Source organism: Vitis vinifera, chromosome 14 (assembly GCF_030704535.1).
Source record: "Vitis vinifera cultivar Pinot Noir 40024 chromosome 14, ASM3070453v1".
Classification (NCBI taxonomy): Eukaryota; Viridiplantae; Streptophyta; class Magnoliopsida; order Vitales; family Vitaceae; genus Vitis; species Vitis vinifera.
In genome coordinates, this window is record NC_081818.1 from 6,134,617 (window position 1) to 6,152,909 (window position 18,293).

Genomic DNA, 18,293 nt, shown 5'->3' on the forward strand with positions numbered 1-18,293 from the left:
CTTATCACTCACTTAATAACTTAAATTCACTTTGCATTAAATTATAATTTAATTATTAATTTAAAAATTATTATTTAATTATTCTTTTAAGTATTAAGATTGATCAATAAAATTAATTTAAAATTTATTTTAAATTATTAAATTAACATAAACATTATTATAAATTATAACTTGATAAAAAAAGTACGAATAACAAAAAAAGATTATTTTTTGTAAAAAAATAAAATTATTAAATAATAAAAAAGTAAAATAAGACGTGAACTTAAAAATAAGTAAATTGTTTTTACTTATTATTTAAATTATTTTTTATTTTAATTTATATTATTAAAATAATTTATCAAATATATTTAATTTACTTAATCACTTAAATCAAGTTATTAAATAATTTAAGTTATTAATTTGCGCTTAAGCTGTCTTTATTTATTTATTTCCCAATTTTCGTAAATTTCACAATATCAATCTTTTTCTTTTTAGATTCTGCGTCTGTAGATGACTTGAAGCAACCCATCATTTTCTATACCACCCGTATAAGAAAACCAAAATTGGTAATGCTACTGAGTCAACTGTTAGCGATTTGATTGTTTGACTCCCTCCAAAATTCTCCAAAAAAAAACACATAAAAAATCATTCTAGTGGGAGAGAATGAAAATTGTTAACCTAATTCAACAAAAATGGATTTTGAAATGCGAAGATGTTGACAATTATGAAACTGACTGGCTAGAAAAACCCATTAACGACAAGGAACCACTGCACAGAAAGAAGAACATTGGGGACTGTTCCTTAATCATATGTTTTTTTTAATCGTTTTCTGAGGAACAATTCTCAGTGTTTGAATATATACTTTCTTATATTGCTTTCTGCTTGAGAAGTCTGCATAGTTGAAGTTTTCTTTGCAAGATTGGGTACTGGAAATCTCTCACTATTTGGTGTTAGTTTTACAATCTTGCTTGCTGTTTGGTTCTTGATTTGTAGTATTATTTCAAATAATAACGATTTGCTATGGTGGGTGCTTGAAATTTTCCATTTTTTGCTGGTAGTTTCTGCTTTGTCTATGTCTACAGTTCTGGTTCTGAGAAAATTTCTGCTTGACTGCAATTTTATTGGTCATCCCATTATCTTTGTTGGTGTTGTTGTGGTGATTTCTTTGAAAAAATATGCATTTTAGTAGTATTTGCAAAGATGGGTAGACGAAATTTCTCACTTGTTTATTTATTTATTTTCTGTTTATGATTTTTATTCCTGATTTTGAGAAACATTTATATGCTTGACAATATGACCAAATACCCTCTGTATTTTCTTAGTTTTGTGGTGATTGCCTTCGAGAAATGCAGTGGAGTGTTTCATAACTCAAGCACAAGAAATTTATTTGTTTCCAAATAATTATGGTGTTTGATTCTTAGCTTTGCTGCTGATTCTGCAAGGGGTTTTTTTATTTTTTTTATTCTGTCATATGGAAATTTGGTTTTGTTTGTAATATTTTTTGAAATCCATTTGTCTGATAGCTATTGTTGGTAATTCAATTCGTTCGTATCAATCTTTTGATTGTTTTGAAGATTTGATTTCTTGAATTGTTTGTGAAGTTGGGTGTTTGAAGTTTTAGCTGTGCTTTCTTCAAAATCAGACTTTCCATACAGATTAATCATCATACCAAGAAAATTTCAGCTCTTGGAGGAAGTATGAAATTGTTTTCAAAGTATGAACCTGGTTTCGTCTGACTGCATTTGTAATGAATATATTCCCTAATATATCAAGGACCATGTATAAAATAAGCCGGCCTCATTCAATTTTAATTCATCATCTTTTTTCTTATGGTGTTATTGAGAATGGTGGATTACAGAAAACAAAATGAAATGATCTCATTTCCAGGGGATTGGGGATGTCCAGATTTCATGAGAAAGTCAATTTTTTCTTTTGCCTTTTTTTCCCTGATGTGTGTCCACTTCTTGATCATTTTGTAGTAATTTGAAAAGGCAAGATGGAAGAGAAGTGTGCAATTGCAAAAGATGTTACTGAAGTAAGTTGTCGTTATTCAAAAGTTGCCATCATTTTCATGTTTCCTTTATTCTCAAGTGTAACTTCCTTGCTTTTGCAATGCACAGCTAATAGGGAATACCCCAATGGTATATCTAAACAATGTAGTGGACGGTTGTGTAGCCCATATTGCTGCTAAGCTAGAGATGATGGAACCCTGCTCAAGTGTTAAAGACAGGTCTTCATTTTCGTTCCCTGGACTTCATTTTCTTGGATTAGTATTTCTTACTTGATGTGTTGCAATCATGAAAATACTGTGTTTGTTTTGAGTTTTTTTTTTTTTTTTTCTTTAATCTTCAATTTCACATCACGTTTCAAATCTTTGGCATGCAGGATTGGGTATAGCATGATCAATGATGCAGAAGAGAAGGGCCTGATTACGCCTGGGAAGGTTAGTAATTGAATTAATCCTTGTATCTGGACATGTTTTGATATTCTTTTTAGGTACTGTTATATGCCTTATATGACTCCATCAGCTTCAAAATTTACATTTTCTCAACAACTAGGACCATTTGAACCATCAAATCACATGCCATCATTTTTGGAGATCCTCATAACACCTGTGCCAAAAAAGGAATGACTCCTTGTTTTGGTGCATTCCTCGGTCTTCTTTGCATATGACTTAGGTTATATGACTTTCCCATCATCAGTTGGCAATAAATTCATAGGTGATGATTATTACTTCTAGGTTCAAACAGGGCTATAGCATTCATGGATTTAGTGTACAGATTAAATGTTCAAATCAGGGTATTGTCCCCCGAGAGAAACCACTTTTCCTTTTTGTCTCTTGGACGGTTTTCATTCCTATAGTCCAAATTACAGAGCATTTTTTATCAGTATTTCTCTTGGTTATGAAATGTCTAGATGTTGGTTCATGCAGACTGTCCTTATCGAGCCTACCAGTGGCAATACTGGCATTGGATTGGCATTCATTGCAGCAGCTAAGGGTTACAAACTTATCCTTGTCATGCCAAGTGTAGTGACTCTTGAGAGAAAAATGGTTGTCCTAGCTTTTGGAGCAGAGCTGTATCTGACAGATATAGCCAAAGGCATTCAGGGGGTTTTTGATAAAGCTGAGGAGATACTGCAAAACACACCCAATGGTTATATTCTTAACCAATTTGAAAATCCTGCCAATCCAAAGGTATATTCTGGACCAATATCAGTTAATGCAGATGAATGGTCAGAAAGACTTTCTGATCAGTTTATCGTTGTTTGTGTAGATTCATTATGAGACCACAGGACCAGAGATTTGGAAAGGCACAGGGGGAAAAGTTGATATCCTGGTTGCAGGGATAGGGACTGGGGGTACAGTTACCGGTGCAGGGCACTTCCTCAAGGAGAAAAACCCTGAGATTAAGGTTAGCATGTCTGCGTGTGTGAGAGTGGAGACTGGGAGGAGCAAATGTTTTTTGGTTTTAACATTTTTGGATGGTTTTCTTTTGTTCACATTTAGGTTTATGGTATAGAACCAGCTGAAAGTGCAGTTCTAAATGGAGGAAACCCTGGTCAGTTACAACGTCTGAATTCTGATACATCTTATTCACTTTGTCCTGACTTGGCACCCTTGCATTCTTGCATGTTTCTGGATATCTTTTTTTAATTTTAATTTAATTTTATCTAAAATTTTTGGATGGATGTTGAATTCAATATAAAGTTTCCAAGTCTCCAGCTTCTGGATAAGGTCATCCCTTAGTGGCACCAAGTACAATCTAATTATTTATTAATAACCAATTAAGAATAAGTTAGCATGAAAAATAACTTTTTAAGACACTTGTTCCAAAGAAAAAAGAAAACCTAAACTGAATTTACTTGAGTGAATATGTTGTTATGATGATGTTTTACTTGAAGGTGTCAAATGATTTCACAAAGCTGATGTCACTAGTAAATTACAAGGAGAGTTTGAAAAAGTTCCAAGTTTTGCTTCATGTTTAAATGTTGTCATGGCTAGAATGCTTATTGTTGAGGCCCATTGATGATATCAACAACAAACACGAACTTGATTTTTACACGTTCTTGTGTATGAATAGTTGGGGCTGGAAAATGAACAATGAAGTCCGCTTGAGCTTTATCTCTTTAATTAGTTTGTTTACTAAGTTAAATGAGCCAAGCTTGCAATTAGGTGAAGTAACATGGTGCTTGGTTTAATTAGCTACCCCCATCCCACCAAAAGAAAAAAAAAAGCGTTCAAGACTATATTAATATAAATGTGGTTCAAAATGACTAGAATTGAGTAATTTTATGGTATATTTTGATAGCTATTGAACAGTTCATTTTCTATTTATTTACCTTCGAAAAGACATGAATTTAGTTTTTTTCTTTTCTTTTTTCCTTTTTATGAGGGTGGGGGGCAGTAAGGGAAGGGTGGTGTTGGGGGTTGGGAAGAACCTGAGTCTAGGATCTTCAATTCGAATGCATTAGTGGTACTAAGGATGCTCACTTGGCTCACAAATAGCCTTGAGGTTGGGTCCAACTCAAGCTCAATCCGGACATTGAACAATGAGCAATCCTTTCTTGGATTTGGCTCATTATAAATCCCCATCCCAACCTCTCCACTAAAAGAAGGAAAAAGAAAAAGAAGAAAGAAAGAAAAGAAAAGAAAAGAAAAGAACCACCACCTTAATAGATGATGCATCTGCTGAGACATGCTTTTGAGTGATCCTTCTTTGAGGTTCTCTATTTTGATGATTTTTTTTCTACCCTTTTGTCCTACCTGATTAGCAAAATTACCCTCATAAAACTTCCTTTGGATTGATTTCTTAATTTGCTTGATCTTTCTTTCTCTTTGTATAATATAACATTTTTATTAGAGAGACTGAGAGAAAAAAAGAAAATTTTAAATTTCCTTCTTTGAATGCTACCGTTACTTTTTTACTGCAGCTCAGCAGTGAAAATCATGATTCTGAATTTAGTTTCATGTTAGCCTTCTAGAAGATCGCTATTTTCAATTACTGACAATTTTGATATGGATGTATGTGTTGCATGTGATTCATGTCAAAGGCTCACATAAGATCCAAGGAATTGGTGCCGGTATCATCCCCAAAGTTTTGGATACTGAACTACTTGATGAAGTTATTCAAGTAAGCCATATTATCTTTTTTTCTCACACATTTTCTTTTAACTGACATGTGGTGTTCTATACTTAAAGTAGGTTATGAAAACAACATTCTAATTGCAAATGTAAACCAAGGAAAAAAGCTCTTGGATGCTAGTTGTTCATTATCATCGAATCCTACTATCAATATATGTTAGGGCATATGCTGGTTTTTTTTTTCTACTTGCATTTTCTTTTCATGGTTGCTTGACATTTGCGGTTTGAAATGCATATGCGTACCGCTTCTATAAAGGAACAAAGTACCCACATGCTCATTCCAGTGAACAATGGGCTTTTGAACGGTTTAAAGAAAGGTTGAACCTCTGTTGTGCTAGGAAGCTTGTGGTTATGTCATAAATAGCATCTGGGAAAGAGTGGGGGGGGGGGGGGGGGGGGGGGGCTGGGAAATGGAACCTAAAATGTGAAACAAAACTGAACATGGGAAAAAGTTGTATGTTGAATAGTAGGCTTAAAGAGAAACCTAATGGGACTACGAGAGAGTGTGTGTAAAGGTAGCTATGAAACATTAAGAGGGCATATGGAGAACGTGAAATATAGAAGGGTTTTATCCATTGTAAAGGTAACTTTTACTTATATGCTACATGGTGGATGAGCTTGTGATCATCATGGAGAGTAACCTGAAATGGAGTAAAGGAACTTCACCCTTTCCTTATGTCTTCCTGTGTGGTAAACACATAAACAGAAGTGCATCCTCTAGTTATGGCTTCCTGTAAACTAGGTCCAAAATATCAGGCTTGGCTATATGGATACACAGGAGATATTATAATACTAAACAATGTTAAGCAGGATTCTTCCACTTGCAGGGCATCTTATAAACAGAAGTTCAAATTTGAGTTACGATACCATACCAAAAGTATACAATGAATTTTTTTGTGCTTGTTTAAGGACATGCAGATGAGACGGTTATTTCAGTATGCTGATTTGCATCCCCGCTTAGGTAGTTTACATGATTGAAGTGGTCAAACAGGTGTGCATGGATGCCTGCTATTAACTGCTGATTTTTGTGAAACTTTTCAGATTTCAAGTGATGAGGCCATTGAAACTGCTAGGCTTCTTGCATTAAAAGAAGGTTTGCTGGTATGTTGACAATAGCATACGGTCCCTTTGATGGTACAGTGTGTTGCTTTAACTCTTGAGAACTTCCCTTCTTTTACATAATTTTGGGATTCTTTTTGGCAGGTAGGGATATCATCTGGTGCTGCTGCAGCTGCAGCAATTAAGCTAGCTAAGAGTCCAGAAAATGCAGGCAAACTCATCACGGTGTGTAGTGGGCTTTACCATTTAGACTGATATCAATATAGGATTTGATTTATTTTACCCCAATCTCCAGATCAGAATCGTTCACTGTTGATTCAAAACCAGCCTGAAGTAGGCCCATGCATATTGGTGTTTCTTCTGTTTTTGTCATTGCTCCGTCATAACTCAAATCATCCAAATATTCATGATTGTCTTTCCAATCCGATTCCATTAACCCTTTGTCATCTACTTTTGTTACCGTGCAGGTGATTTTCCCCAGCTTCGGAGAGCGCTATCTGTCTTCAGTACTGTTTGATTCCATAAGGGATGAGGCTGAAAACATGAAGTTTGATTGAGTTATTACTTGATCTGGGAAGAGCCTTGCTAGCGTCATTAGCCTTTTCCTTCACTTATCATTTGGCTGGAATTACACTAGAAACCTATTGATCTCTGCATTCCACTGTGGACTAGTCGAACGAATGATGAATTAATTTACTCATAGCGATGAAGTTTGAATTTGATAGCCCTTATCTTTCCAGATGCTTCAATACACCAGGGGACTAAATACATCCGATCAACAAGTTCTTTCTTATATAAAAAAAAAAGGTATAATTTGGGCAATACAAAGCTAATGAATGAAGAAAGGTGGGTTTAGAGGCAGATGGTATCAGGTGAAGAGCCGTGGTCATGACCATCATGGTGAGGCAAACTGGGAAGAATGTGAATTCAAATTCTCAACAAGGCCCTTCAATGTCCCTCTTCCCACCTGAAAATCTGAGGATACAATAAACAAGTTTCTAATTGACATGTTGTATTCCAGAAAATCAATTTGTATTACATTAACTCTTAAACCACTCAAAAAGTGGCAACGAGGGAGTAGTGAATGCTTGTCTCCTCATTGCGAAACACGCGCACACACACACACACGTACATATATGTGTATATATATTTCTATAATGTACACACTAGTTTACAATAAAATGTTCATCTATGAAGGAAGTGAAAAAATTCCTTACCTAAAAACTTCCTGTGAATTCAGACCCAAAAAAGACAACAAGAAAAAAGCTCATATGAACAAATAAATGTTGGCAAACGTGAGCATGGCCTTGGCCTTGGTCTTTTGGAACAGCATCCTTCCATGCATCAGCTGGTCACGCCAATTTTTTGGAGTGACAATTCTGCGGCAATGAGTCTAAGCAGTACTTGCACTAGTTCTCTTACTCTAGCTTCCCTGCTCATGGAAAATAAACATCTATATGAATAAACTAGTTCAGGCAGCATGATATGTCTTCATTTTTTCTTGTTCACCATTTGCAAACACGAAAACATATCCGTCATCCATTATTATTATTTATCACTTAACAGAGCCTTATCACAGACATCAGTGTTGCCCATATGACTCGATTCGCTCCATGTTTGCTAGAAGTATTATGTTGCCTCTTATTGGATCTCTTATTGGCCTTTGTTGCCCTATCTCACCAACTTTCCCTCCCTCAGTGCCACCACAAACTTTTTACTCGTTCATTTGTTTTTAATTTGATTCTTTTCTTCTCATGTCGCTCATCTATCTCAGTATTCTTATTTTGACACTTTCTCTAAATGCCAAGGCATTTCCTAATTCAATTTCCTTATAATTTGACAGGTACTCATCAAGTACAAAGAATCTGGGGGGATGACTCGATTCCATCCCTGATTCCCTGCCATTCTAATTCAAGGAGCAACACAACTTCAATCTCCACCTCCTTGTGGATGACCAATTGAAGATACAGTGTGTTGCTGCACCATATTGCATGTCTTCAATCTGATGAAACAACATTGCATGTTTTCAAGATTCATGAACATAAGGTGTAAGCCATATGACTTCATAATTTATGTTTGCCATCTACCCCTACAACCTTTTTTCCTGGCTTGGGGTTGGTTGCTTGGAAGGTTTGACAGTGGCAGATTGTAAATCAGAACATGTGGTGACTGTTGTAAGGGTTTTCTGTAGTCACAGCAACCCTCCATTATGAGCCATTGTAAATTTATAATATTATGTAAACAATGTAACCTTAAGTTGTCTAATAATGATTAAATTTTACTTAAAAATAATCTCTTACCTTGAGATAACTAGCTCACAAAAGGATGCAAAAAGAACAAGTAGATGGGGACGCCTGTCATGATTCTCCTCTGCTAGGCCTCCCTTTAAGTATGGATGTAGAGGAAGAACAGATGCTGTTTCTGGATGAATTACCAGACGGGCCAGCTCTTTAAGTACAAAAATAATTTCTTCTAGCCTGGCTGTTGGCAGTGGACGTTCACCTGCAGGAGCAGTGATGTTTCAGAATGAAAAAACCTGGGAGACGAAAAGAACTCAAGGAGCAGTAAAGGTGTATGATAACTAGAATACAAAAAGCTATACAAGCAATGCACCTAATTCATTCTCATCAATCAGAAATCTGTTCAAAATTTGTTCACATCTGGTCATGAGCACCATGATTGAGATTTTGCTAACTTCAGATCTTGTTGAGTTCCAATCGTTGGCTTCACCATTGTAACTGAAAATTAATTATAAATGTGTCAACAGACAATGGATTTGAAATATAGAACCTCCAGAATAAAGGTCTAGAGACATTGGATGGTGTTCCCTTCAAAACCAAATAGGGCTGTGATTCAATTAAAGAGTGTGCATTACAGGAGATGTTCAAATGGTCTGGCATGTAGTATAAACATAAAATAATAGTTGATGGGACTACACAATAGCTCAAGACATGTAAATAATTTTCAAGATAATTTAATTGCCACATTAGAAACACTTCATTAACCCATTTTGACAAAAGGAAGCGGTATTGGCTTGCAGGTCCATAAAGCAGCAGACAGATATTCAAAGAAAGCAGACTGGAATATCATATATTAGCCATGTTCTACAGTACCATCTGAGAGACATTACATTTACCCTATCTCATAGGGAACAAATTGATCAAGTGCTTTTAACATTGACAGCCATCTACTGAAGCAATATAACAAACCCATTATTTAAATATTTAAATGCAACTTTAGAATGATGGGATTCATGTCATGCAATGAGATATATTACCTGCTTAAGGAAAATAGCTTCTGCAAGCAAGTTAATGAGAATCTGCTACAGTGAGAAGGCATTAGTTCCACAGTCTCAATGCGCAAAGAACATGTGCGTGATGCACAATGGTCCAAGGTCAAAACTAGTCGTTGCAGAATCTGTGAAATTCAACAATAGCTTTAGGAGAAGAAAGAGCTTCAGACTCTAAAGAATAATCCTCAAGCACATGTATTGGATATATTTATTGGACAGGTGATACTGGTTAAGCACTGCAGCACTACCATAAAGGGGACCTACTTAGAAGACTATCAATGCTGAATTCATCATTGGAACTACTGTAAGATGTCCCACTTAGATATTGATGCCAAAATCACCCTGATCGGATAATTCTTATCGTTTGTTGAGTTGCTTTCAAAGAGTTTTAGGGGCACTGAGCACAATATGGTAACACCATAGGGTACATAATTACATTATCATTCTAATTTTTCAAGATCTAGATATATAAGTTTGGACCATCTACTCTTTGTTTTGAATTTTTATATCCAATCCATCCTCATGAGATAAAGGGTGTTTATCAAAGTTTTGACTGTCAGAGAACTAAGAATCAACATTTTGCCTGATTAAATAGACAAGTCTTGAAGAACAACAAAGAATGTAATATGAAGTGCAAAAGGTAAACCTACAATGGGAATATTTAGATGTTAATGGCACAAATGGCATATGAGGGCATGTTCTGCATTGAATTGTGGAATGAAAGTTAAGAAAATGCATGAGCCTAAGGCCCTATGACTAAAAGAGAATGTAGCAAAATGGTAGATAACAGTTCAATCTGTGGGATTCCTATGCATCTGAGGAACTGTACAAGGGTCTATGATAAGGTGGCTGGATACGTTTGAGATCCTGTTGAGCTATTATGATAATTATTGTTCTAATAAGAGTTATTATATTATTGTTCTGTTGTTTTCAATCTTGACAGAATTTCTTTGTAGGACTAATCAAATGGCAGTTAGTGACAATGCATGTGTTCAGACATGACTATATATATTTGTGCAATTACTATCTATGCTATAGTCAGCAAGAAAATTACATCAACAGGTGCATCAATCTGCGCTTGAAGGATCTTATCACCAAGAATGTTTAGAATGGTCATCTCAAGAGACTCATCAGCCTTAAGTGCCATGTCAGAGAGAGACTTGGAAGGAAGGGCCCGCCCGCAATAACCCACAAGGAATATTTCATAGACATCTGCAACTTCTTTCCAAACACGCATTCTTGCAGGTTTACTAATACTAGGATCTGGCCCAAAGTTCACAGCTAATTTGTTGACATCATCAAGAACAATGTTGTTGAAGCCTTCAACAGCTGATCTCCAAAGTGTACCATCTGGACTATCTCTTCTGGTCGTCATACATCTGAAAGAAAAAAAGTTGGATTATGCATAAGAACAAATAACTTCAAATCCAAGAGCAACATAAATTTAATAAAAATATGACGAGCATAACAGTGGATCTTGGTTTCATAGAATGTAGGATAGGATGGGAATTTCATCTTCATTCTCAGTATTCTAGTGTTAGGTTGAGAAAAATTAATGCTTTAAGTTTGATTAAACATCTTCACATAATCCACAAACATGGGTTTAAGGAAAGGCAAGGAGGTGGTATTTCTATGCCCTTTCTTCAGAATTAGAGTTATAGTAATTTTTATAATTATCAGCATATCCCTAAAATTTTGTCTTAGAAATGAAAAATCTCAACCAAGTATCAAGTCAACCCCAAGATTCTCTCCCTTCTTTTATGATTCGTCTCTTTTTCCTTTCATATCCATTTGTGTATCATGGTTGAGTAATCATCTGAGGAATTATCATTTTATAGTAAATTTGGTTTAGAACAACTGCTTCAAATGAATGGATCTAAACATAAATTTTTTAAACCTATCTTTTGTGACTGAAAAATTGAATATGTAATGTAGTTAAAAAAATTTAGTTCTTTCATTTCAGGTGTTTACAAGTATAAAGTAGGAGAATTAATCATGTAGCATAACAGAATCATGGTTATATGAAATGTGCCAGTTATATGGTGATTTCAAAGTACACAGTAAAAGTTAATGATGAGATGTAATAGAAATCAGGGCTATATGCCATGTTACGTGGTGATGGGAACAAACATCACATGGAAATTATAGTTTTAGATTCTTCCATACCTTCTTAAATCCCTAATTTTATTTACTTAGATGTAAAGTGCATTATTGACAAACTTACCAAAGCTATATACCTATTCCTACATGATCAAATATATAGGTGGAAATAGAAACAATTTCTTCTTTTGATTCTTAAATTTCCAAACATTGGAATGAGAATAAGATGATTTCCTGGATATAAATTCTTGAAATTAGCGGCTGATTCCTATTTGTTGCATTCAGAAAACCAAATAAGGCTTAAACGTATCGATGCACAACCTTTCTCTGGATTAGCCATTCTCTTTATTATGATTCTTTCTTCTATTATTTAGTTACTATGATTTCTCAGTGACAAAATCCCTTCAATATGTGTGACCCTTGGGTTTGGCTCAGGTAACAGGGTATTGGGGTGGCATTGGGGCATCCATGTTCAACTCCAAATAAATATGTATCCAGTAACAAGAAAGGAAAATAAAAAGTGGTCCATTGACATGCTGCTTCCATTTTACTATTATCTCTTAGGCAGTTTGGATAACTTTAAAAAATGAAAATACACTGACCAAATTGCCTACCAGAAAGATGTCCCAGAGCTTAGTCTATACATGCACATTATAAGAATTTTTTTCCCCTTTTTTCACCTTAGGCTCTGTTTGGATCCAGAAATTTTTGAGGGAAAGTAGGAGCAAAAGAAAATAGAGGAGAAATGGATGGAAAAAGAAAAAAATGAAGAAAAAAAAGGTTTACATTGAATAAAATTTTCTTACGTGGTTCTCTAGATTTTTTTGTCTTCTTTTAGTCTTTTATATATAGAAAGAAGTTGAAAATGTACAAATTTTCAAATATTTTTTGTTTTGTTTGATTTTCCTTCATCTTTTCCATGGTAAACCAAACAAGATAATTTGGATTTCCCTAGAATTTTCTCTGATCCAAATGGAGTATTTGTCTTCTTAGATATACAATTTTTTTTTTTGGATAGGGCCATTTCTTCTTCAACAGATAGCTGGAACTCAATTCAACAAAGCCTCTATAAATTGTATCAGAAGTTAAAGTCATCTTTACCTGCTAAGACCTTGAACAATTTCAGGAAATATGCTATACTTTTCAACTGCTGGAGCCTGTAGGAAAAGATCTACCAGCACAGGAATGAGCTTTTCTGCAAACAGATAACTTGGGATGCCTGCCATTATACTTGTGGTGGATCCAGCACTCAGAGATGAAGCTTCTGTTTTGCTTGGGGAATTGGAAGCAGTACCATTAGGGGTTTCAGACTTTATCATCATCTCTGCCCCATCTTCATTGTCCTCTTTAGGAGAATCAGGCCTTGGAAGATACTGCAAAAGTTCCCGGAGGAGCAGCAACCACATTGCAGGAAGGTGCACAGCTGGACGTAGCAGTGGTAAGATTTCCAGCATCATACGTTGCACAGGTGGAACATGCCCCTGGAGCAAATCAAGGTTTTGAACTACCCTTTTTTAATAATATAAATAAAAAAATCAGAAACAAAACACTTCAAATCATTGAATAAGGTTGAGTGTTTCGAATATTGAAGGTGCACAGCTGGACGTAATAGTGGTAAGCTTTCCAGCATTGTACATTGCACAGGTGGAACATGCCACTGGAGCAAATCAAAGCTTTGAACTTCCTTTTTTTAAAAATAAAAAATAAAAAATAATTATTATAAAAAACAAAAAACAAACACTTAAGTGTCCTTTTGGATGCACTTCCTATTTTCCGTTTTTAAAAATAAAAAGTAGTAGTAACCTTCTATATAAAATGTAAGAACTCTTAAAGGCTTATATTGTGGATTGAAAAAACTTATTAAAAAAATTTGAGAAAATAAAATATTTTTCCTACATTTTGCTTCTGATAAAAAATTTGAGAAATTAAAATTATTTTCAAATTTTAAAATTGAAAATAGTTTTTAAGGACATAAGGTGAGTATATACATTTTGCATCTGATAAAAAACAAAGATAGTATATACATTTTGTATAAGAGTTTCTAATTTTTTATATAGAAGTTTCTATGTTTAAAAACAAGAAATAGGATATGTATCCAAACAAAACCTTACAAAATAAGATTTTGAATGTTATATTATTACTGTCATAGGATGTGATTTTGAATGTTATACTACTACTACTACTAGACTACTACTATTACTATTAGAGTCTAGTTGAGAGTGATTTTAGTTAAAATGCTTTTATTTGTCATACTTTTGTTAGTAATAGCTTCATCAAAAACGTTTTTAAAGAGAATTGCCTAGTGTTTGGATATAAGCTAAAAAAAGTACTTTCATGGTGTTTTTGGTAATGTATTATAATAAAAAAGTGACTTTTAAAAGAAACACTTACGACGTGATTGTCCAAGAATCATTTCAAGTGATTTTCCTGATTTTGAAAAGTGATTTTCAAACATTCGCCAAACACCTAATTTTTGTAAGAAAACGCTTCCAAACATTATGAAGCACTTTTAGCCCTTTTCAAATCTCTCCCAAACAAACTCTTATTCTTCTTGTTGTTGCTACTTAATTTTGGTTGACACTTACATAAAAGAATCCAATCCTCTCAAAATTTTCCAAGTTTTCATTGAAGTGCTGGATTATTATCGACAAAAGGCAAAACATTACAATGATCAATATAATAAACATCATGGGCCTTGTCTACAGTCCACTCCAAATCATTGGTGATGTTTGGATAGTGAACAAAAGCCCTATTCAATCTTAGGCTTAGTCATAGTTCCTTTGGCTACTTTTTTGGCGTTATAATCAACATTCTTAACTCACCTAGGATCATTGTGATCACCATATTATGATAGCCTCTGTTATAGAATGTTAAGATTAAGAGAAAATTAAATGGACACCCCCTCAGGTAAGTGACAATTACACTTTAATCTCTCAGTTTTCTAATAGTACACTGACAATCTCTAGACTAGCCTTATTATACAATTGCTACAGCTCATATGGGCTGGAAAAAATCTTCAATAATCTGTCACCCAAGTTGGCAGATTTTTCAACAAGATCTCTACCTCAATTGGTAAACCCTCTATCACCAGTTTAGAAAATGATCTCAATATTGAACTCTAATGATATTTGATACTCCTCGATTCCTTAACTGACCTGGGTTACAAAACTCAACCATCAAAATTTAACTTGACAAAACCCACTGAAGGCAACTTCCACCTTGGAAGCAACTCCCACCCAACACCTTTAACTTGCAAATGGAGATTCAGATCAAGCTGTTGTACAGCTAGAGGAGTACCTACAAAACTTGGGGAGCAAGAGGCCAAAAAGAAGAATAGAAAAGTACTATGTTACAAGTCTTCATAATCTTCCATAAAAAATTCTAGCACTCCTATCCCACCAAACAATCCAATCAAAATGAGATGTTGATCTCTTTTTTTTTTTTTGATAATTGAGATGTCGATTTCTTATAAACAGACCCATTGATGTAAATACTAATCAACTTTTCCTTAAGTTCACCATATTATTAGGAAACCATCAAATGCTTTCTTTACATTAATAAAGAAAGCCTGCTGGTATTTCAACTTCTTTTTGAATAATTTCTTTATTTAAAAATAGATGTTCCACAAAAAACAAATAGTGAGCATAAAAGCATTTAAAAGAGAAAGGCAAAAAGAATCAACAGATATAGAATGAAAATTTGACTTACATATTCAACTTCAAAGTTATCATTATTCATCTTGGATTGTTTGACCACCAAACGTATGATTGCTAGTAATTGTGTATATGTGCCATCGTCAAACATCATTTGTGCTTGCACATATAGTTCTCCTGTCAAAAGTTTGAAAAGATGCAGAAAAATGTAAGCATGCATAGAAAATGTTCTTGCATGATTGGGAAGAAGTATTATGATCAAGATGATACTGTCCATGTCTGCCTGATCAAATTATGCATTGACCAAGGGGCACGATATCATGCTAGCCTCAATTCACCGAGTGCTCAAAGTGGATATTGATATACATCATCATTTGATTGCCTTCATGTATTAATTATGTAATATATATACACATGCACACATCTATGTATGTATGTATAATCATAAAAATCCATGTGGCATCAAGACATTACCAAGACCATGCAAAATCTCCTGCTTCACCTTGCTGGCTGCATTATCACTGTAGTTCGGTGACTTTTGAAGAACAGTTTCATAAACATCAAGTACTGACTGAAGATAGGGCATTGGTAAGTTTCCCTGATACAAACAATTATTTATGGTGTAAGATGAGCACATATGTAAGTGATGTTACTTTATTCTCCCGGTTGATCAAGAATCATCTTTTCTTGTTCATCTTAAAGATATTTTGAGAGTTTGTAGATGGTATACCATGTTTTACTAACCAAGAATAAAAGAGCAACAGTTGTTTGGACGATTTAAAGATTACCTTAGAAGAGTGAGAATTCACAGTTGTCTGTAAACAATTTATTGCTGCGAGAGCAACCTCTTTACTACCATTTAAAATGCTATTCTTGACAAAAAGAAGCAAAGATTCCCATCCTGGAAAAATAAAGAATCATCCTATGGGTATTCATCATAAGAAAAGGACAACAATAAAAACAGGTGGATTAATATCAAATCAGGCACCTACCAGTTGAAAAATTGCTTAAACTCCTAAGAAAAGGAAAGAAAGAACGTAAAAGACGTGCTATTCCGCCTAAGACTAGTACAAGTGTTTCATCCCACTGTTTCTGAGCTGTATTACGACTGCAAATTCATTGAACAGATGAGAACATTTGTATAACAAGGGGAAATAAGGCATTTGGGTTCAAGATGAAGGAATCTAGACTTCATATACCTATGGTGTATGAGCATGTGAACTGCTTTTCCACCACGTGTTCCAAGTTCTTTCCCTTGCCATTCATCTTTTGATGAAGTTTCAGCCTACAAGCAAATGATTCAAAAACTATCACAACAGGAAACTAAAAATCTGTTTATGTATATTTGAGATAAATTCTCTGATAAGAAAAAAAAAAAAAAGTAGAATGATTTCAGCTTACCATGTGAGAAGCACGATCCAGGATAGGGAAAACATAGTTCCAAAGACAATCCTCCCACATACTCTTTGAAAGTTTTTGTCCATGACCTCCAAGAGTTTGAAAAAGAGTTCTGATAGCTGAGTTCCTGACCTGAAATATAACATAGGTTGAGCCATATAACAGAAGAGAAATACTATATAATCTCCTCCTTATGATCAAAAGTGAAAAGAAGGAATTAAGAATGGTAATTGACAGTTTGAAGACATTACAACGGAAAAAACATCTTCTTTGCAATAAAATGATCACAAATCCAAACTAGAGAAATATGGGATGATACCATCTAAGGCAAATTTCTTTCAACCATCCAAAGTATCTTCTCCACAATGTTCATTCATTATTTATGGAAATTATAGACACTTTCCATTTACTACCCTTATTGGACAACAATCTGTCCCAAAATCTAAAAAGCTATACATTGTTAAAGGCATGTGCTCAAAGCAACAAAAGACTAGCTTGCTAAATACCAACTCCCCTCACATAGCATAAGTAAGAAGAACAACATTCCTACAAGAACCTGAAATTATAACAAAGGCTTGAGTTGCACCTAAAGTTCTGGAAAACATGATGAGCGCAGAATTAAATAGAATAGGGAGGCTATGAATATTATGTCTTTGTATTAAACATCTACATACAAGAAAATACACAAGTAGATTTATCCATGTTAAGCTTGTACCTATATATACTTCAAACCTTTCAATTTAAATTTCAGTTACTAAATTAAGAAATGTATCATTCCAAAAGTTAATGAGGGAGGAATTTGACTCCAGAAGATTTTTCTTCCAAAAATTGAGAAGAAAATGGGATAAATCCTGGTCCAACCGTTTTCCAATCTTCAAGCATGCAACAACCATCTGTCTAACCCAAAAGGAAAACTTAACTTCACTCAACTCAAGAAAAAATATGAGATAAAACCTGGTCTAACTGTTTTCCAATCCTCAAGTATGCAACATCCAGCTGCCTAATCCAATAGGAAAACCCAACTTAACTGAAGAAAAACTTAATCCTTACACAGCTAACAAATAAATAGAGATCCTTATTGTTTTGAGTCAAGTATGCAACAACCATCCGTCTGACCCAATATGGAAGAACTCACCTCAGCTCAATAAAAACTTAATCCTAACACAGTTAACATGATTCTTATTTATTTGTGTGTGTATGTGTGCAGATGCACATGTGTGCATACCTGTATGTGTGTATGAAGTATACAACAACCAGCTGTCCCAACATGGAAGAACTCAAGTCAAGAAAGAATTAATCATAACAAAGATAACAAATAAATGGAGTTTCTAATTTGTTTTTGTGTGATGAAGTAAGGATTGATTCAAATCATTCACAAACACCATTCGTCATCATTATTTTGTTAGGGCTCTAATGTTGCTTCATGTCCCATGAACACTTCAGCTTGATAACTTCGTTAACTTCTTTATGAAGTCTTGTTGCTTCAGTTCTTCCATTCTCTAGTTGCCACTCTATCAGTTTGAATAGGTTTTGGATATAATATGGACAGCTTAATGCACCAATCACATTGTAATTGCCAAGTATCTTGTCTATTCTCTTGGGATTTTATTAATTCACCTGTAGTTTATCCTCAATTATCAAAGCAAAAGTGCCAGATTCTCTCATTGTC

At 34.5% G+C, this 18,293-nt stretch overlaps 2 protein-coding genes across 6 annotated transcripts in view; one reads left to right on the top strand and one right to left on the bottom strand.

Moving 5' to 3' along the window:
- Positions 1-498: 498 nt before the first annotated feature.
- On the top strand, positions 499-6,905 carry LOC100854639 (cysteine synthase). Of its 3 annotated transcripts, none has more exons than XM_019224904.2 (11): positions 499-545; positions 1,959-2,014; positions 2,100-2,209; positions 2,365-2,422; positions 2,912-3,175; positions 3,255-3,392; positions 3,488-3,539; positions 5,032-5,111; positions 6,164-6,223; positions 6,326-6,406; positions 6,649-6,905. In XM_019224904.2, the coding sequence occupies exons 2-11, from the start codon at positions 1,976-1,978 to the stop codon at positions 6,736-6,738; spliced, it is 972 nt and encodes a 323-aa protein (XP_019080449.1). In that variant the 5' UTR covers positions 499-545; positions 1,959-1,975; the 3' UTR covers positions 6,739-6,905. The 3 variants fall into 3 exon arrangements, with proteins under 3 accessions (XP_019080449.1, XP_003633659.1, XP_019080448.1); XM_003633611.4 differs by lacking the exon at positions 499-545 and adding an exon at positions 598-902; XM_019224903.2 differs by lacking the exon at positions 499-545 and having other exon boundaries at positions 977-2,014.
- Positions 6,906-7,163: 258 nt separating this feature from the next.
- Positions 7,164-18,293, bottom strand: part of LOC100264068 (uncharacterized) — an 85,819-nt gene continuing 74,689 nt past the window's right edge. For all 3 annotated transcript variants that reach the window (XM_059742465.1, XM_010661648.3, XM_019224901.1), the window contains 12 exons: positions 16,628-16,756; positions 16,426-16,511; positions 16,219-16,334; positions 16,015-16,127; positions 15,701-15,824; positions 15,282-15,403; positions 12,675-13,054; positions 10,528-10,852; positions 9,459-9,598; positions 8,795-8,919; positions 8,482-8,683; positions 7,164-7,613 (listed from right to left, as the gene is read on the bottom strand). In XM_059742465.1, the coding sequence (XP_059598448.1) occupies positions 7,526-7,613; positions 8,482-8,683; positions 8,795-8,919; positions 9,459-9,598; positions 10,528-10,852; positions 12,675-13,054; positions 15,282-15,403; positions 15,701-15,824; positions 16,015-16,127; positions 16,219-16,334; positions 16,426-16,511; positions 16,628-16,756 (1,950 nt within the window). In that variant the 3' untranslated portion in view covers positions 7,164-7,525. The remainder of the gene's footprint in view (positions 7,614-8,481; positions 8,684-8,794; positions 8,920-9,458; positions 9,599-10,527; positions 10,853-12,674; positions 13,055-15,281; positions 15,404-15,700; positions 15,825-16,014; positions 16,128-16,218; positions 16,335-16,425; positions 16,512-16,627; positions 16,757-18,293) is intronic.

Coding starts and splice junctions, on each gene's coding strand:
- LOC100854639 (XM_019224904.2), top strand. CDS start 1,976: ATGGAAGAGAAGTGTGCAATTGCAAAAGATGTTACTGAA. Junction 2,210..2,364: donor TGCTCAAGTGTTAAAGACAG/GTCTTCATTTTC, acceptor TTTGGCATGCAG/GATTGGGTATAGCATGATCA. Junction 6,224..6,325: donor CATTAAAAGAAGGTTTGCTG/GTATGTTGACAA, acceptor TCTTTTTGGCAG/GTAGGGATATCATCTGGTGC.